At 46.4% G+C, this 20,284-nt stretch overlaps 2 protein-coding genes across 5 annotated transcripts in view; one reads left to right on the forward strand and one right to left on the reverse strand.

Annotated features, from left to right (window-relative positions):
• The window catches only part of CD244 (CD244 molecule), a 28,917-nt gene extending 14,244 nt beyond the window's left edge, over positions 1–14,673 (forward strand). The window contains exons 2-9 of one of the 3 annotated variants that reach the window (XM_077760101.1): positions 3,271–3,612; positions 3,700–3,978; positions 5,566–5,673; positions 6,121–6,188; positions 8,607–8,666; positions 11,082–11,144; positions 12,499–12,552; positions 13,821–14,673. In XM_077760101.1, the coding sequence (XP_077616227.1) occupies positions 3,271–3,612; positions 3,700–3,978; positions 5,566–5,673; positions 6,121–6,188; positions 8,607–8,666; positions 11,082–11,144; positions 12,499–12,552; positions 13,821–13,901 (1,055 nt within the window). In that variant the 3' untranslated portion in view covers positions 13,902–14,673. The remainder of the gene's footprint in view (positions 1–3,270; positions 3,613–3,699; positions 3,979–5,565; positions 5,674–6,120; positions 6,189–8,606; positions 8,667–11,081; positions 11,145–12,498; positions 12,553–13,820) is intronic. The other 2 variants (XM_077760102.1, XM_077760104.1) reach the window with 2 other exon arrangements.
• A 2,527-nt stretch (positions 14,674–17,200) lies between these two features.
• The window catches only part of LY9 (lymphocyte antigen 9), a 29,662-nt gene continuing 26,578 nt past the window's right edge, over positions 17,201–20,284 (reverse strand). For both annotated transcript variants that reach the window (XM_077760106.1, XM_077760109.1), the window contains exon 10: positions 17,201–17,480. In XM_077760106.1, coding sequence (XP_077616232.1) covers positions 17,412–17,480 — 69 coding nt within the window. In that variant the 3' untranslated portion in view covers positions 17,201–17,411. The remainder of the gene's footprint in view (positions 17,481–20,284) is intronic.

Below are 20,284 nucleotides of genomic sequence, written 5' to 3' on the forward strand. Positions count from 1 at the left end.
ACAGATCTAGGATGGCCTCACCTGTGGTCATTAACATGTCAGCTAGACAAGGTTCCATGCAAACAAGTAGAAGTGGGCAGTGCCTCTTCAGACATAGGCTTAGAATAGGCACAACCTCATTTTTGCTGCCATGTATTCAGAAGGCCAGCCCAGTTATAGGAGATAGCGAAGCAAACCCCATCTCATGATGATGAGAGGAGCTACAAAGTCACATTGCAAGGGTATGTCTGGTTTTGCATTCTATCACACTGATTTTCTGCTGAAATTTTCAAACTTTAAAATTTAATTCCTTGAAATATTAAATATAATTACCTTAAAGTTTATGACTCATAATTCTGTTACTTAGATGCCCCTTGAGCCTATTTCTATTGCCTATATTTTCTTTTGGGTTTTGGACATGTTTCCTCTTCTTAATGCTGGCTTGTTTTTTTAATTTCATTTTGGACATTATGTATGAAAAATTTAGAAATAATTTAATGCCCATGTTGATATTATTTTCCTTCAGGAATAATTTATATTTGCCTCTACTAGACAGCCAGCCAGGAAATTCTAGGTCACTTTAATCCAGTTCAGAGTTGATATCGTTCAAAACTAGGCTTCAGTTCCTATGAGATCTTGTCTACTTCTTGTTCACTCTTACTCTCAGTGTGTATCTTGTCAAACCCAAATCTGATGGATTTTAAGGATACCCATTTCTTAACACAAGGTTCCTGAACTCCATGTTCCTTTAGTTCCTTGAATTTATTGCAAACTTCCAGGGAATAGGACTAAAAAATGCTGGTCTTACCTCTCTGAGTTTCCTTCTTCCAGATCTTGGCCCCATAATATTTCACTGTTTTATTAGCTCCCTGATGCATTTGGCAACATGCTTTTATATTTTGCTAATTTTTTTCCTAAGTATTTTTTAAAATATTTTTTACTTATTTCTAGGAGAGAGAGAGAGAGAGACAGCATGAGCAGGGGAGGGTCAGAGAGCGAGGGAGATACAGAATCTGAAGCAGGCTCCAGGCTCTGAGCTAGCTCTTAGCACAGAGCCCGATGGGGGGCTTGAACCCACGATCCGTGAGATCATGACCTGAGCCGAAGTCAGACGCTCAACCAACTGAGCCACCCAGGCACCCCTAGAATTAGAATTCTTTAGATGATTATTTATCTTAACTATTCAATATATGCTGTGAAATAACAGTATGTTCTGCTCTCAGATCACAAACTCTCTGCAGTCAGGAACCATGTCTTAAACACAAACAGCCTCCAATTCTTCAGGGCTCTGGTTACACTGGGGATTGTAACCAGTGGGGATTGTTCTAAGAATCTCTGTGCTATGTTTAATAGGTTGGCCTGTTCTCATATATAGGACTGTGGGAGACAAAGGCACGGTGTCTGTTTCCGGTTTGACAATGGGCAGAGCCAGTTCAAATCATGAGAATAGGAATAGAAATCCCATGTGTTTTCTTTGATTTTGTTTTTGTTTTTAAAGATTTTTTTAAAAAAGTAATATCTACATCCAACATGGGGCTCAAATTTACAGCCCTGAGATCAAGAGTCGCATGCTCTACTGACCGAGCCAGCCAGGTGTCCTGGAACTCTGTGTGTTTTATTCATGGGAGTGTCAAGATCAAAGAAGTACAGTCTATCAACCAAATAGTAATTAAAGTTTCTTTATTTACTCCGGCTCCTGAAGAAATGGCAAGGGGAAGGTGTGGTTGGGAGTGAGTGCATTTATAATGCATACAGACATCTAAAAATCTCCTCCATTGCTCTCCCCTCAATGTCCTCTATGTTAACAGAGTTGTTTGTATACCAACCTCTGTCTCTTAGTCTCTCTTCCAAATTCTTTCTGACCCTCTCTGGCAGACCTTTCTATTTCTGCATCCATGGGGCCATGCCACATAGCTTCCCTGCCAAAAATGGCCACTGGAACTTCCGGTTTTCTTCATGGACAGCACTGGGCTTTCCTAGGGTAGGCAACAGCAAGCAGCTCTGTCACACCCCCATTGATTAGCATACTTCTTCTTCTTCTTATTTTTACAAATAGTTTATTGTCAAATTAGTTTCCACATAACACTCAGTGCTCATCCCCACAAGTGTCCTCCTCCATGCCCATCCCCCCTCCCCCCCACATCCATCAGTCCTCAGTTTTTGTCAGCATTCAAGAGTCTCTCATGGTTTGCCTATCTCCCTTTCCCCCACCATTTCCCCCCTTCTTCTCCCCCTTGTTCCTCCGTCAAGTTCCTCCTAATCCTCCTATACGTGCAAACATATGATATTTGTCCTTCTCTGCCTGACTTATTTCACTCAGCATAACACCCTCAAGGTCCATCCATGTTGCTACACATGGCCAGATTTCATTGTTTCTCATTGCCATGTAGTATTCCATGGTATAGATAAACCACATCTTCTTGATCCATTCGTCCGTTGATGGACACTTAGGCTCTTTCCATGTTTTGGCTATTGTTGAGAGTGCTGATTAGCATACTTCTTGATCCCTAGAGAGGACAAGTGCTGGGATACACCAAGGCAGTGTACTTTAATTTGTCTCTAATTATTCTTTAGGGAGCAATACTCATGGAGGCTTTCTAGGGACTAGAAAATTGGCAAACATATTAATAAGTAATGACCACAGTTTGATGTGCTGAGTGCTACAAGAGAGGGTTATGAATCTCTCTGTGGGTGGACAGCGGAGTGAGCTATGGATTCAGCTTGCAAGGTCAGTCATACTGGGTCTGGCCCTTCAGAATTTCCAGCAGTCACCGCTGACCACTAGTAGCTGCACCTCAGTGCTGCAGGGAGGGAGTCACGTCAGATATGGTGTTTATAACATTGTGGTTAAGAGTCCATCCTGTAAAGACAAATTGATTGGATTTCAAGATCATCTTTCTCACCGTGTAGCTTGGGTTAGTTACTTTTAAGTTCTTTCTAACTCAGTTCTTTTTCACCTGTAAAATGAGAATAAAAACTCTCATAAGGCCACTGTTAAAACATGTAGTTCAATATAGTTAAAACATATGAAGTGTTTAAAATCTGCTGTCCCACAGTAAGAAGTCAAGAGGTCTTAGCCACGATGACTGGCTGGTGGGCTCCTTCAAACAAGGGGGACAGAGCTTGGGGAGAGAGGAGGCAGGAAAAGGAAGTACACTTCCAGGCTATGTTAGGCTCTGGGCTCCTCATACATGGTCCCATCCTCTTAGCTCAAGAGAAGTCACATCCGATTGCCCACAGTGCTCAGGCTGACACCCTTCCTACCTCCTCCAGCTGGGTTCTCTTTTCTAGAATGCCGAGTTTCTGCTGAACGTGTGGTTGGACTCTCAGGAGTGCCTCTCAAGCTACAGCCTCCCCCGATAGAGACAGAGAAACTAATCTCTGTTGAATGGAAGAGGCAGGTGCCCCCAGCTTCGGAATTTTCTTTGATACTGAAATGGAAGAATATGTCTAATTGTTACACCTATGAAAATTGGACTTTGAATCACATCAACAAGAAATTCAATTTTATAACCACGAACTTTAGTCTTATCATCCAGGCAGCTGAGCATCAGGACAGCGGCTTCTACATCTTAGCGGTGACTGATGAGGTTGGAGAAGTTAAGTGTCACGAGTTCGAGGTTTCCGTATTTGGTGAGTTCCAGAACAGCTCAGCCTGCCCCTCGACGCCTGTAAGGCCTTTATTTCCAGTGCCTTTCTGACCAGACTCTCTGCTTCCAGATCATGTAGGGGAGCCCCACATATTACAGGACCAGAAGGTCCTGGATGGAGGGAGGTGCCAAGTGATTCTGTCCTGCTCCGTCTCCAGAGGTGGTAATGTGAGCTATGACTGGTATAGAGGCAGTAGGCTGATAGAGACAGCAAGGAATCTCAGCAGATTGGAGGACCAGATCGATGCCAACAGCTCGCATACATATACCTGCAATGTCAGCAACTCGGTCAGCTGGGTAAACCACACCTTCATCCAGCACTGCCGGAGCGACTCCAGGCACTCCAAGCGTAAGTGGAGCACTTTGGACTCTAACAGGGGCTGAAAATGTTGGACCCCATGGCCAGGCTCATGCCAGAGACACTTGGGCACGTGAGATCCCTTGGCTGCCTCCTCAAGTGCCTCGCAGCATCTCTTCGGGGCAGTCCTGGTCTCTGGGCACACAGTTGCCATAAACCAGCCCTATCTTAGTCTGGGAAGAATTTTATCCCCATCAAGAATCTCCCAGGAGATGTGAGTTCTCCCTTCATTTCAGGGAATGCTTGTTTGATGAGTCACAGCCCTGCTATGGCTGGTGATCATCCCTTCCTTCCTCGGAGAAATTGTTGGAGAACTTGCTTCCTCCTCCCGAATGATACCCCCCCACCCCAGGCCATGTAGTTCCCTGAGAGGTAACAGCAGTGCCCTGGGGCATGGGAATATCAGGATAATCACAAGGGCTCCTGGAAGAGTTCTTGGTTTATTGCTTATTCTCATCCTAAGAGTTACCCTGAGTTAAGTTTGCACCAATTTTTATCAGGTAAATAAAGACCCTAATGTGTCATCACCATGGGCATTGTAGGCAAAAACCTACGTGCTGTCCCTGTCCTTAAAGAACTTACAGCCAAATAGGGGCAAGAAAACTAGGCATTCCTGGGCAAAAAAGAAACGAACAAGCTGAAGCGATTTGGAGTGACAGGGACACTGGCTTTTGGGTCATGTCAGCTATGGTTTCATGATTCACTAGCTCTGGGATCTCAGGCAGTTTCCCTAACCTCACTGAGCCTCAATTTTTCTACTGGGTGATATGAGGGATGATAACAGGTACCTCCCAGGATTGCTGGTGAGATTAGATGAGGTAATGTTTGTGAAGAGTACGTAATTCCTTTCCCCTCTCCCCTTGCCGGTGGGCTTACACATCAGGCTACATGCGTGACATAGCCGTTAAATGTAGAAGTTCAAATGAGGAAGAACAATGGAGGCAGAGTGGAGGGAAGAAGAAATAGGAGAATTTCCCAGCACATAGTGGGACACAATAAATTTTGTTGAGTTAAGAAGAGAATGGACAGATGTAACGTATGCTGTGCCAGATGATTTGTAAATATTAGATCATGGAATCAATGCCCTTATGTAGATAACATTATCTCCTTTTGAAAAATGTTTATTTTTGAGAGAGAGAATGTGAGCAGGGGAGGGGGAGAGAGACACACACACAGAATCTGAAGCAGGCTCCAGCCTCTGAACTGTCAGCACAGAGCCCGAGGCAGGGTCTGAAGTCACAAACTGTGAGATTGTGACCTGAGCTGAAGTCAGATGCTTAACCTACTGAGCCACCCAGGCGCCCCAACATTTTCTCCTTTTATAAGTGAGAAAATGGAGGCTCAGAGAAGTTAAGGGACTTGCCCAAGGCCAGGGAGACAGGCCTGTCAGATATTAGTATCCATGCTCTTAGCATCACTCAGGGGAGGTCACCCCACTGCACAGAGAGACAACCTTGCTGATGAACTCAACGGGGCCTCAGAGAGGAGTTGGGTCTGAGGCAAGTCCTGTGGCAGACAGGTGGGAAGGGAGAAGAGAGAAGGCTGAGAGCTCAGGCCTCATGCTTTCCATGTCCCTAGAAGATGAGTTTCTGCACTTATTGGGGATCATCGTGGTCTCTCTAATCATACTGTTCCTGTGCGCCCTCATCGGCTTCTGTGTGTGGAGGAGGAAGAGGAAGCAGCCAGGTAAGTGGAGGGTCCCCAGGACGTGCTGTTGCCCCACCTGACATCCCCAGCGCATACGCCTGGGAGCACAGCACCTGCTTCTTTTCTGGAGCGTTGGGATGTGTGTGTGCATGTGAGGGGTGGAGAGGAAACAGTGCTGCCCGGCTCTTTTTCCCAGCTCGCACCTTTTGGGGTTCCTCGAGGTGTTTACAGCCCAAGGTGCAGATTTGCTTGCTGGTGGCTGGTTTGCTGGGGGCCTGCCCAGCCTGATGGAGTAGGTACGGCGGGCGGTTGCTGGTCCCATGCTCCGCGGGTATTCTGGGGAGAGCACTAATCTGCCTCCTTTCTAGAACCTTTCTCGAGGTCTTGGCCATCTGGGATGGAGGCGGGACCATGAGAAGCAGAAGCCTGGACGGGACGCCCTCTGGAGTTCTCTACATCTCTGTCCCTGCTGCTTTTCTCTCACAGAGTCCAGACCAGAGGAATTTCTGACAGTTTATGAAGACGTCAACAACGTGCAAATTAGAAGGAATCAAGTACGGTACCCTAGGGCTCGGGGTCTCTCTTCATGGGCCTGGCAAATGCTTCTTGGGAGGACGGCCATCAGGAGCAGCGACATTAGCGCCCTGGCCAAGTGATCTGTAGCCTTTCCATCTATCTTCCCCCAGCAGCCTCCTAGCTCTGGCTGTGGAAGAAAAGCAGAAAACAGTAGAAAACCTGCTGAGAAGGATGGAGCCTGACAAAGCTCCAGCAGAGGGCAGAACTCTGCTCTTGCGTCAGAGGCCCCCCCTCCCCGTGTCCTCGTTTCTGCCCAGGCTCTCCAGCTGGGCTAACCCCTGGGAAGAATCCAGCTTTCTCGTATTTTGCGCCTTTGCGCCTGGCCACGACTTTTCGTGCCCTTGCAAGTCCAAGTTTACTTTTCTGAGTCCCTTGATTGTTGCCCAGGCTGCGGAGGATGCCAGCCTGAGCAGCCAAAGCTTAAGAGTGTGGCAGCTGGCTCAGTGGTCTGCATTCACGGCATTTTGGGAAGAAACCTGAGTCTGGCTGAGGTGCTAGAGAAAGGAACCAGGTTAGCCAGCCTCGGCAGGCAGGCGCCAACACTGTCTGGAGCCAGGGAGGGAGTGGTTCNGGGAGGGTTGGGGAGGCTGAGCAGGGGAGGGAACTGCCCAAGGGTGCAGGCTGCCGCCCATCGCTCTGTCCCTGGACAGGGCAGGAAGTGGTGACAGACCTGGGGGGGAAGGCCGTGGCTAACCGAACTGCCCAGTGGGCCAGGGTGGGTGGGGGAGAGGAAGGGCCCTCTTCCTATCCCCATTCCTTGGTGCTGGGCCTGAGGAGGTGAAGCAGGAAGTCACAGGGGCTGGGCTCATCCCAGCTCTGCCACATGCGTGAGGCCTCGTAGAACAGAGAAGCCACTTCCCTCAGGTCTGGGCTCGGTGGGAACCATGAATTGGGGCAGCTACCCAACCCCCTCCGTTTCCTTGCTCAGCAGTGGAATAATGGAGTGTGGAACACAAAGGATTTTTGTTTCTCCCATCACTACAGGCACTGGGACAAATTCCTGAGGGCAAGTGCATCTAACTGCAGTCACTGAAGCCCAAGTGCTCGTGACAAATTGCCCCTCCTTTTGGTGAAGCTCTATGAAGGCGAACAGAGGAAAGTAACTATTTAGAGTATAAGAAACCTCTTGGGAGATTCAGGCCTGTTTCTCTGCTTCTGACTCAGGAGCTCCTCCCTCTGGGACCTCATCCCAGGCTGGCTTCTCCCTCCTGGCTCCAGGGTTCTGTCCGAAAGCCCAAGTCTCAGGTTCATGTGGCCTTCCTCTGGGGCCCGGTTCTGACCTTTCTGGAGACACTTCACTGAGGTCTGGGTAGAAAAGAAAAGCAGGGAATTCCTGTTTCTCACCAGATGCCCACGACTCTTTAGCCTCCAAGGAAGGCTGCTATTTTTCTGCTCCTCTTAGCTTCTTCCTTGTCTAAGGAACCCTGTTTGCCTCCTCCGGCTCCCCATCAGAGCTCAACCGGGCAATATGCACTCGGGAGTGGGCAACATGAAATGCCTTCAAGCCAGTCTCCTGTGCGCAGGAAGGGAACAGAAAAGGCACATGCCTTTGGCCTTGTGTCCAGGGCTTCACCCAGCTCCGTAGCTGCCCAGGGGCTGGCTTGAGGCCAAGGGCAAACTGGCTGCCGAGGCTGGATCTAGAGAGGGGCTTTCAAATGGTGAAAACCTCTGAATTTCAAGCCCCTGAAGTAAGGCTCAGATCACAGCCCTACTCAGGGCTCGGCCCATTCTCAATGGTTATGTGGCAAAGGCAAGTTTCTAAGTTACCAAAGTGAAGCAAGTGACAGGAGACCCCTTAGACAGGGTCACTTGGTGGTATCCTTTCAAACCGGGGTGGTTCCTTGCATGTGACCCTGAACGACTCCAGTGCGAGTCTTTCTTTTTACTGTTTCTCCCCATCCTGGGATGATTAATGACCACCTCCTTCCAGAAGCCCCTCTTTAAAACATTTTTTAAATGTTTATTTATTTTAGAGAGAGAGAGAAAGAGAAAGAGAGAGACAAGGAATGAGTTGGGGAGGAACAGAGAGAGATGGAGACACAGAATCCAAAGCAGACTCCAGGCTCTGAGCTGTTAGCGCAAAACCCAACACAGTGTTCAAACCCACAAGCTGTGAGATCGTGACCTGAGCTGAAGTTGGACACTTAACTGACTGAGCCACCCAGATGCACTCCCCGCCCCTTTAAAATGTTTATTTATTTTGAGAGAAGAGAGAGAGAGGGAGAAAGCAGGCAGGGGAGGGGCAGAAAGGGAGAGAGAGAATTCCGAGCAGGCTCTGTGCCATCAGTGCAGAGCCTGACGCTGGGCTCAATCTCACAAACTGTGAAATCATGATCTGAGCCAAAATCAAAAGTCAGACGCTTAACAGACTGAGACTTTTACTATTTCTTGTGCAGGAGGAGAAGCTGAATCCCCCTGGAGAAGGGAACACCATCTACTCCATGATCCAGTCCCAGGTACCATTCTGCTTTCTCAAATCCATTCCATACCTGTCTATGGGGCTTCCTAATGCCTTTCGGAAGCTCCCGCTTTTGAATGACGGAATAAGAGCTTGATGCTCCTAGAGTCTAAAAGGCAGCTTGGCCTCAGGTGTTTGAAGTTGTTTGAAAGACCCATGTGGCTCTGAAGTGTCTTGGCAGAGCTGAACAGGGCCAGGAAATCTGAGGCAGGCATTCTTTCTCTCTGCATGCCTGCAGCAGGTGTGACCCAGATAGTTAGTATGAAGAGGGAGCTTGTCACGGCACCCAGCTTCTGTTCTCCCTCCTGGCTACTATCAATACTGGGGGCCCTTATAGTTTTTTAAAAATCTCTGTTCCTTATTATATCTGTTTTCAGGAAAGAACAGATCTGGGTTTTTCTCTTTTATTATGACTTAACAAGAACATTTATTAAGTACTTACTATGTCTATTTTCATTTTTATATTTTTAATTTATTTTTTATTTAGTTCTTAATGTTTTATTTAGTTTTTGAGAGAGAGAGAGAGATAGAGAGAGCAAGGGAGGGACAGAGAGAGGGGAGAGACAGAATCCAAAGACAGGTTCCAGGCTCTGAGCTAGCTATCAGCACAGAGTCCAACACAAGACTCAGATCCACATACTCAAGATTATGACCTCAGCTGAAGGTGGACACTCAACTGACTGAGCCACCCAGGTGCCCCTCTATTTTCATTTCTTTAAAGTTTATTTTATTTACTTAGAGAGAGAGAGAGAGAGAGAGCCCTGAAGGGACAGAGGGAGGGAGAGAGAAGGAATCACAAGCAGGCTCTACACTGTCAGTGCAGAGCCTTACATGGGGCTTGAACTCATGAACAGTGAGATCATAACCTGAGCCCAAGAGTCAGACGCTGAACCGACTGAGCCACCCAGACGCCCCTATTTCTATTTCCTTAATGAATCTCACAAAACAGTCTCATGAAGTAGGTCTAATACCACCTCCATTTCCCAGATGAGGGAACAGACACAGGTTAACTAATGTGCTCCAGGCCACATAGTCAGGTAGTTGGCAAAGCTGAGCTAAAAGGCTTCTGAGCCTCCACTCCACCTGTCCCTCCCCATCTCTAACATTTTGGGATTAAAGAATTCAGCCATTAAACTGGAGAAATATCCTCTAATTTTGGCAGCTAAAATGACATTACAACCTAGGCCAGGGTATCTCTCTCAAGGGTAACAGTGCCTGCCTCTAGGTGGCCAGTGATGAAATATTTCTGATTAAAATGACTTAAAGTTTTTTAATTTTTAAAAATTAAAACCTACTCTTTAAAAAAATGTTTATTTGTTTTTGAGAGGGAAAGAGAGAGAGAGCATGAGCAGGGGAGGGGCAGAGAGAGGGAGAGAGGGAATCCCAAGTAGGGTCCTCACTGTCAGCACGGAGCCTGATGCAAGGCACAAACTCACCATGGAGTGAAATCAAGGATCAGAGGCTCAACTGACTGAGCCACCCAGGTGACCCTAATTCTTTATTTTTTAAAGAATTAAGTCCTGAAGGAGCAACCTCTTGAATTTGGTGGCCAAGCTACAGGGCAAAGAAAATCACTGGGGGATAGTAATAGGCTTCAGAGAAAGATCAAGAGAAGGGGGAAGAGGAGAAGATGAATGGGGTAGAGAGGAAGGGAGGACAATGAAGGAAGAGAGGAGCGGAGGGAGGAGGGAGGGAAGCGCTCAACTCTCATGGCCACTCTGGAATTCCCAAGTTGGGGGTTGCCTCTTCCTGCTCCCCATAAGATAATGGGATTCACTGATAGTGGGTCAAAGTCAAGGAGCCTTAAAGAGAGATGCAAGATACCTGCCAGTTTTCTGGCTTTGGCCACATTGGGTTCCCACAAAAGGAATCTGAATAAATGCAAGGAAGAGCTCATCTCAGATCGAGATGTTGAGTGAGAAAGAGCCTCTCCCTCTGGAGTTCTTAGAAGGAGGATGGTTACCTGCCTCTAAGAACACGTGGTTCAGTGCAGAGAAGGAAAGCATGTTGCCAAAGGGAGACATTTGAGGTGTTGAGGAAAGCACTGTGGAGAGTCTGGAGTTTAAGTTCTGCTTCTACTGTGAATCTACTGTCTGACTTGGACAATTTACCCTTTAGGAGCCTCATCTGTAGAATGGGGTAAGTGGTGATCATTCGTATCGTATAGGTGTGTTATAAGGGTTGGGGGAGACTACGTACACAATAGGTGCTGAATGAATATCAGCTATCTTTATTGACACAGCAGGGCTAGCATTCAGGTTGTCTGACCTCCTGACAAGGGCAGGGCTCCTTTGACTAATACTGTGAGCTCTGTCTGGGAGGAATTGGGAGGAGGGGTAGAAGAGGTGACCTCCCCACCTAGGATTGTGCCGAAACCATGCTGCTGAAATTCTTTTCCTTGTTTTCTCATTAGCCTTCTGCTTCCACATCACAAGAAACAAATACCTTGTATGCACTGGTACAGACTTCCCGGAAGGTAAGTCTCTTTCTCTAGGGGGTGCTGTGGGTGCAGATGTTTACTTTGCGTGTGCATAGGCAGGTGCATGTTTGCCTAGTGTGTGTGCGCTTCCGTGTGAGTTGTCTTCCGTGTGTGTTTCTGAGCAGCTCGGGTTAAAGGGCTCTATTTAAATGTTAATGGGCCAACTAGAAATGCATTTCTGGTTCTATTTGGAGAAAAATAACAGGTTGGTGGCTAAGAGAACAGTGGATTAAAGGGCTTTCTAGGAGTTTCTGTGAGACAGTCAGAGGCAGAAAGGTAGTGCTTTGTGTAGAGGGACAATGGAGTCCTCAGGAGGTCAGCTGAGGTTATAGCGGCGAGAGACACTAGAGGGATTTCCAAGGTGGGAGAATATAGCCCAGAGCCAGAGGAGTAGCCTGGACCTAAAGAGACACAATGGTGACTTTCAGCAACCAGAAAAAGGTTCTGGTCAGTCATCTGCTGGTGGGGGGCTCTAGGCTGAGGCAACCCATCATAGTCCCCTTAAATCCTGATCTAAGCTGAGCTCACAACTCTTATGTGTACCTGGTGCCCATGGTCATCTTTTCACCTTGGATGGGAGAGGGGTTGGAAGAATGCTTTTTCCGAGGCTGGAGTCACAGTATGAAGACACTAACTTAACATGGTAGTATGGGAAATTGGGAATATGCCGAACTGTAGAAGTGTTGAGTACACACAGGTCAGAGTCAAATGAGGGAGAGGTTTAAAACAGGTTTTAAGGCTTTTTTATTCACTGTCCTTCCAATAAGTCTTTCAATCAACTTGGATTCCACCATAAGAAAGATTTATATTGAAGTTATGTGCTGCAATACACGGACAAATGGATGGTCCCAGGCACCAGGGCCACATGCTCGGTGTTGTTATGGAGACTCTACATACTATTGAGAGTGCTGAATTTCAATGTTTCTAGTGTTTCACCATGATCAGGGTCAGGGTATGTGTTACGGTCAGTTCTTATGTGTGTGCTAAAACTTATGCTAAGGGTGTGTGCATTTGCTATGTGTTGATGAGATGCATGGTCGGAGGCGGTATTTGTATCAGGGCTGTCGGAGGACATGTGTGTATTTGCTGGGAATGTGTATATGTGTGTGCCTGAGGGGTATGTGGGTGTGGGATACCAAACTCTGAGTTTGGTTCAGAAATGTCATGTCACACAGAAGTATGTATTGTGCCTTCTTATGGAAACCATAAACTCCATTGTTTACTCTTGGGATAGGAGATTCTATTTACCTCTGGCTGTGGGTTCAGAGGTCTGTTCTGGGGCCTCACATCAGTTAGGAGTGGGACATTTCCCAACCTGAAGTTAAGCACTCTTTACCTTCTGAATTTCCAGTCTGAATCCAAGAAGAGCCACAGATCATCCCTCAATAATACTATCTATGAAGAGGTAAGATTCTAGAGTTCCTTCTGAATGGGTTCAGTGCCCATAGAAGAGCCTTGAAGTTGTATACTTGTGAAAAAGTCATGCATAGAGTCTCAGAGTTGTAGAGATTTTAGGGAACTTCTAATCCAACTTTTCATTTTAGAGACAAAGAAACTGTGGTCCAAGGGAAGTGAGGGTCTAATTCAAGGTCATATCATGTGTTGGTGTTGTATCCTACTGCGGAGCTTGGGTTTTACATTAGGGCTGTCCTCTGGTTATTCTCCCAGTTATGAGCCATACATTGGACATCTCTCCTTTCCAAGGTGTGTAGGGCAGGAGTGTGGAGAAGGGAAGATAAGTAAATCTAAATGATCTTCTAAAGTTAACAAGTGATTAGGAACCATTCTAGGACATAGGCCATCTTAAGCTGCTACTGGCGGTGGACACTATAAAGTAACCATTGATGTTGGTAGTTGAATTGATTCCCATCAGACCATTTAAGGAATGGAAAGTAGGGACTCAACAGTTGAGGGTGTATTGGAGGTGTATTATGTATATTGCAGCCTGATAGTGACTTCAAGTAAATTATCTCATTTGATCTTTACAGAATGCTATGGAGGTAGACATAATTATACTTCCCATTTATACTCAGAGAAATGAAGGCATGGAGGGCACTCCCACCCACTAGCCTCATGGTCCAATAAAGAGGTTGCCAGTGGTCATAGTGAGAAGGCAGATGGGTGTCTGCTGGGACTCCTGGCACTTCAGCTGTAGCCCCACATTAATGTCAACTGGACAGTCTAGTGTTGCAGAGGACACTGAGTGGGCCACCACAATCTAGGGTGGGGTCATGAAGAACTGTGGTGTGGTTAAAAAAACACTAGGGGGCGCCTGGGTGGCTCGGTTGGGCGGCCAACTTTGGCTCAGGTCATGATCTCACGGTTCGTGGGTTTGAGCCCTTCATTGGGCTCTGTGCTGACAGCTCAGAGCATGGAGCCTGTTTCAGATTCTGTGTCTCGCTCTCTGACCTCCCTCTGCTCATGCTGTCTCTTTCTCTCAGAAGTAAATAAAACGTTAAAAAAAAAACAAAACCACCCACTAGAATTGGAGCCAGGAGAACTGGATTCAAGCCCCTCCTTTATTTCATACTAGTCGTTGACCCTGAGTTATTTGTTGTACCACTCCAGGCTTCATTTTTTAAATTGTAAAATGGGGGGTAATAATTCATACCTCTCAAGGGTGTTGCGAAGATCTCCTATGGAAGGGTTTGAAGTTCTTCTTTTCTTCCACAGGTTGGAAAGAGACAACTCAAAGCCCAGAACCCTGGTCGACTGAGCCGCAGGGAGCTGGAGAACTTTTGTGTATATTCCTAGTTGCTGTCGCTGTTCTCTCCTCTCTTACATCCCAGCATCTGCTTTGGGACTCAGCCCAATGGATGATATCACATGAGTCTACAGAATGGTGCCTAGTCTGGAGAGGATATGGGAGTTTGTTCAGAGTCCACATCTTGTTTTGAAAATGATTTCTCTCAGCCAAGACGGTTAAATCATATCTCTCAACTTACAGACTGGACAAGAATGGGTGGAGAGGTTGGGTAGTTTGCAAAAGACTGCAAAACAGGTCCACAGACACACAGCAAGTCTCTCAAATGCTAAGCAAATGCAGAAGTGTTCTTGTTATTAGCATCAAGATCCCTCCCCCTGGATTTCTAAAGAGTTACTCATCTCTCTTCTTCTTTAATCTGAGATGACTACGTTTTTAGACCCTCCCCTTACCCAGGCCTATCTTCCAAAGGGGAAGGAAAGGTAATGGTGACTCAGAGGAAAAGAAACAGCTCCACCCCGTGAGGATGGACTAACTAGCTGTAAGCTGTAGGCAGCTTCTCCGAGGGATCAGACCTAGGCTTTCCTCAAATACAAAGGAAAACCTCCCCCAATGCATATTAAACCTTTCCTTCTGGCCTCTTGGTTACAAGGGAGAATGCAGGAGTGAGAGTAGATGGTGCGAAGTAAACCCATTTCTGAGTGGAAAAATCACCCTGAGCCCATGCTGTCCTAATAGCTGGGCAGTGAGACCAGTTTTTGTCTACAGTGTGATGTTTGATTATTAACACATTATTGATTAAAAACACATTATTAGAAATCTGTTTTAGCTTCTTCACAAATTCTTCACAATTAGAAACCATATTCTGTTGACGTGTTGAGTGCTGGTGAGTGCTCTCCACAGCACATGGTGGAGGTAAGACTCAGTCAGCCAAGCAGCTGGGAACTAGACACTCAGCTGGGCTCCCCAGAGTCCTCAGGCCAGACTCTTCCACAAGGCAGTGAGGACCAGGCCCGAGACTGGCTAAGCCCAGGAAAGGGATGAGGGTGAGCAGGAAGAGGTCCTACTCAGAGACCAGAGACCCCAACAGTGGCTATTGCATATGGAGCCTGGTTCTTCAATTACCCCACTCTGTATTTCTTTTCTGAATGTGCCCCCTCTGTATCCTGTGCTTTTCCTCTCTATCGCAGCCAAAGGACACTTATGCCCATCACTAAACACACGTCTATTTAATTCCTACTGGAGAGGGGTCGGGACTCCTTGTAAGCTGTCAGTGTCTCTCAGCCTTATTCACACTGGAGCAGATGATCCCAGGATTCCTGGATCCAGGGCCACTCAGTCTCATGGGGAAGAGCCACAGAATGCACTTGCTCATGTCCTGCCTTATCCCTGTCCCCTGGGAGCTGTGTGGCTGGTTGGCTGGCTTCCTTGAGACAAATGTGGACAGACCACATTTTGGAGTAGGTGTGAGGGGTAAAAACTAGGAAAACATATGCCAAAGGAGTATGGGGGTTCTGGAGCATGTATTGGAAGCTGAGTTGCAGCATCAGGAGTTTGGAAGCAGAAGGAGCAGGAAATGGCGGCTGTTGGAACATTTCAGATGAACACCAAAGACATTCATCATTGACTTGGCCTTTCATGAATCCTGTGTTGTGTGGAAATTGAGCTGGCCAGAGTTATCTAAGGAGCAGAAGAGATCCTATGGGCCCAGGGCTTTTTGGGATGCCGTATTCTGGAGTGTGATAATATACAACATCATCATATTATGTGTCTTCATTGAGCTTCTGTAATAATGCCTTACAAGGAAAATTATCCATGCAATGACCAGCCAGCAAGCAAGCAGTAATTAAACTTCTGCTGTGTATGAAGCACTGCTTGGCCCCTGGGAGTACCCACTGTAGGACACAGAAGATTTATTGACTCCACAGGCCACGTGCAGGAGAGTATGACACCAGAATTCCAACATTGAAGGACATAAATGGGCTTTGAGGTGCCTGGGTGGCACAGTTGGTTGGGTGTTTGACTTTAGCTCAGGTGCTGACAGCTCAGAGCCTGGAACCTGCTTCCGATTCTGTGTCTCCCTCTCTCTCTGCCCCTCCCCAGCTCGTGCTCTCTTTCTCTCTCTCAGAAATAAATAAACTTAAAACAAATTAAAAAAAAATAAATGGCTTCAAGGTGCATGTGACAGAAACATACACTATAGTATCATGAAAATAAGTCAAGGGTAGTACAACTCTCAGGAAGGGGAATAAGGTTGTGCTATAGTCTGAGGGAGAGGAGAGACACTATGACTGCTCTACATCCAGACCTGACAATAATGAGGGAAATTCTTTTGGGTGGATATGAGAAGCTTATGTGGAAGTGACATTTTAAGCCCTTAAAAAAGATATCAAAAGAGTGATACACACATATGATTAAGAAAATAAATCCGCAGTATAAAAAAGTATATAGTAAAAACAACCCAGTTCACTCCCCAGAAGCAGCCACTGATCTTTTTAATTTTTTAAATTTTTTAAACATTTATTTATTTTTGAGAGAGAGAGAGAGAGATGGGAGGGAGGGAGAGAGAGAGAGAGAGAGGATCCCAAGCAGGTTCCATGCTGCCAGAGTAGAGCCCGATGTGGGGCTTGAACTCACAAACCATGAGATCATGACCTGAGCTGTATTCAAGAATTGACCGCTTAACTGACTGAGCCATCCAGGTGCCCCGATATACATTTCTTCTTTATCCAACTGGTAGCATGTGATACACTCTGTGTTGGACTTTGTTCTTTCCGTTCTTAGAGCTCATTCCATATTAGTGCATATGAATCTTTCCTTTCTTTACAAAAGTGGCAGGGCTTGCTGTTGCCTGGACATGCCATCATGCATTTAGCTAGATTCTTCCTAAATGGACATTGAGGTTGTTTCTGTCTTTTTATTTAAACACTTTAATGTTTATTTTTGAGAAACAAAGACAGAGCATGAGTGGGGGAGGAACAGAGAGAGAGGGAGACACACATCTGAAGCAGGCTCCAGGCTCTGAGCTGTTAGCCCAGAGCCTGATGTGGGACTTCAAGTCACCAACAGCAAGACCTTAGCAAAGTTGGCCGCTTAACTGACAGCCACCCAGGTGCCCCTCTGTCCTTTTATTTTAAAAGATACTGCAGTGGGCATGATTTTACAAAGATCTTTGTGCCCATGAGTGAGAATCTCTATTGGATTCATTTTAGCACTTGTTTAGAAGACGGTGTGAAGATCCAGGGCCCTTTCAACCACACATGGCCAGCCTTGGCAAAGCTCTAAGGTTGTGCCTCTGAACTGAGAGGGGAAACTGAGCATGTGTGGAGACGGATGGAGCAGGGACATCTTGAAGGGCAGGGACCCCAAGAAGGAGCCTGTGTCTGATTTATTCATGGGCCTGGGAAATTACAAGGGTGAAAGAAAGGGGGAGGGTCAAATCCAGACATCTTTGAGACCCTGAAGGCAGTTCTGAAGTGCTATGTCTGTAGAGCACCAGGCCCTACACAGTCCAGAAGCCTCTCCAACCACAGGGAGGGAAGCAGCAGCTGGTTTTCTTTTCAGTTCAAATTTTCATAGGTAGGGGTTTCCGGAGATTCCAGATCATTCTGTTCCGGGGGCGGCACCACCTGTGAGCCAAAAGACATGCAAGAATATGATTAATAAAGTCTGGGAGGCCCTGGTTTCTTTACCCCTGTGCTTGTGAGAGAGGGAGGTAAGGCCAGGCTAGGATTGGTCCATGGTGTAGAAGTCAGATCATATGGACTGGCCCCACAAAGGAACAACCCATCAAGCTGATGGCAGGCATTTATGGGGACTCTCCTAATGGGAAGTTGACTAGGCTCTCTGTAAGGGAGAGAGAGGACAATTTAGTGCTTCTAGGTGAGGGGATACAAAAATGACAATAAAAGGCCTTGCTCTCAAGAAGCTATGGTCTAATGAACTCAGTCTCTTCCCCAGCTGGAGAAGCAAGACAAACATCGATGTAAAGATACTTCAGGTGGCTGAGGTTATGGATCAAAGTCATGGTCCAGACCATTATGCCTTCATGCTCCCAGGGTTCTGAGGACTCCTTGTGTGAGAGTGCTCAGGGAAGGCTCTGAGGAACAGGTGAGATGTGAGCTGATGCAGAGAGCAGGGGAGGCTAGGTGACAGCAATAGCTTGATGGTAGCATAAACCTTTGAGATATCATGCAGAGACTTGTGTCAGAAAATAAGTTTGAGAATTTCCTGATCAAGTGGGCAATGATAGCCTTAGGGAACCCAGAATCAGGATCGGTCTTGAAAATTCTGAAGGCAAGGGATAACTTCTGTTAAGACCTTGGTTGAGGAAATGTATTGCTTTCCACTTAGGCTGTGGGTGAGGGTGGTTGCAGGGGTCTGGAGTCCCTGGGGTGGTGTGGGAGCCATGCACGACTGATGGGACATGTGGTGATGCCAGGCCATTCTGAAGCTCAGAGCAGGGACTGATGTCCATGACTTTAAGATTGACCAATATTGGCTCAAACACAGAGAGCCAGGTCAGAGAATACAGTGAAAAGTGCAGGTATGGCCTCAAGGCCAGAGGTGACATCCTTTACTGGCTCAGCATAGGCCACGTTCCACAAGACAGGACAGGAGGCCGATGATGGTTGAACTGAGCTACATATCTGCACAAACTTTTACTGAACAAATTTTATCCGTTTTTTGAAACCCTATTTGAAAGAGAGAGAATGTGCGAGGGGCAGAGAGAGGGGAAGAGAGAGAATCCCAAGCAGGTTCTGCACCATCAGTACAAAGCCCGATTTGGGGCTCAAACCCACGAACTACAAGACCATGACCTGAGCCAAAGTCAGATGTTTAACCGACTGAGCCACCCAGGCGCCCCTCTATCCATCTCTTAAGGTCTAATCCAAATTATTTTTTTCATGGAGCCTTTCCTCTCTACCTCAGTGTAGTGGTATCTTCTACTTCCAATGTCTGGAAAACCCTTGGGAACTGCCCAACTAACCAGTAGTATGTAGAGTGTTTTCATTATCTTTCCAGGTGATTGAATCGGTTCCACTTTTCCACCGAAAGCCAGATAAGACAACAGGTCTTCAAGGTTAAGGATGGTGCCTTCAAGATATACGAATCCCTCTAGCACTCAGCCCAGTTCTGGGCAAACAAAAGATGTTCAATAAATAGCTAATGGTTGATTCATCAATCACAGAGAAGCAGCATAACTGAAAAGCTTTGAGGGTTCTTCTTTTTTAAAATCTTGTTTTGGGGGCACCTTGGTGGCTCAGTGAGTGGAACATCCGACTCCTGGTTTTGGCTCAGCTCATGATCTCAGGGTCGTGACATTGAGTCCCATGTTGGGCTCCACGCTGAGCTTGGAGTTTGCTTGGAATTCTCTCTCCCCCTTTCTCTGCTCCTCCTCTGCTTGCACATCCTCTCTCTCGCAAAATAAATAAAACAGACATTTAAAAAAATCTGTTTGAGGGGCGCCTGGGTGGCTTAGTCGGTTAAGCGTCCGACTTTCGCTTAGGTCATGATCTCGCGGTTCGTGGGTTCGAGCCCCGCGTCGGGCTCTGTGCTGACTGCCAGCTCAGAGCCTGGAGCCTGTTTCAGTCTGTGACTCCCTCTCTCTCTGGCCCTCCCCTGCTCACGCTGTCTCTCTCTCTCTCCTAGAAATAAATAAAACATTAAAAAAAAAATAAAAAAAAATCTGAACATGTTAAAACAAGGAGGAAAACTGGGAGGGAATTCTGGAGGAGATTTGAAAACAAAAGTATATATGAACCCGATGTTCTCAGAGAAGCGAAAGTGGAGCAGGCAGCTAGATTCAAGTCAAGGTTGACTGTTTAAGATGACTCAGGATTATTTTAAAACTCCTTGTGTTTTTTAATACTGAAAGTCCAACTACTATCTGCATGATGTTAGGCAAAATTAACTTCTCTGCATCTCAGCTTCAGGATGACAGCACATTTGTAGAGGTGTCATGAGAATAGCAATGTTTTGTAAACTGTAAAATTTCATGTTAAGGTTAGTTATTATTATTATTTAATAGTAAATTCTACCATTAAGGGATCTTTTAACAACACAATAAAACCAATGTGTTATAGTTAATAGCACTTTCTCCCAAACACTCTGGAATTGGACTCTTGGATAATTTCTAAGTTTTTTGGAAATTGTCATTTTGGTGGATTAAGATGGGTTAGAAATAGGTTTAGGGGGCACCTGGGCAGCTCAGTTGGTTAAGCATCTGACTTCGGCTTAGGTCATAATCTCATGGTTCGTGAGTCTGAGTCCCACATTAGACTGTGTGCTAACAGCACAAAGCCTGGAGCTGCTTCAGATTCTGTGTCTCCCTCTCTCTGAGTCCCTCTCCTGCTTACATACACACTCTCTCTCTTGAAAATAAATAAACATAAGGGGCACCTGGGTGGTTCAGTTGGTTAAGCGTCTGACT

Source organism: Crocuta crocuta, unplaced genomic scaffold, assembly GCF_008692635.1.
Source record: "Crocuta crocuta isolate KB4526 unplaced genomic scaffold, BGI_CrCroc_1.0 scaffold133, whole genome shotgun sequence".
NCBI lineage: Eukaryota > Metazoa > Chordata > Mammalia > Carnivora > Hyaenidae > Crocuta > Crocuta crocuta.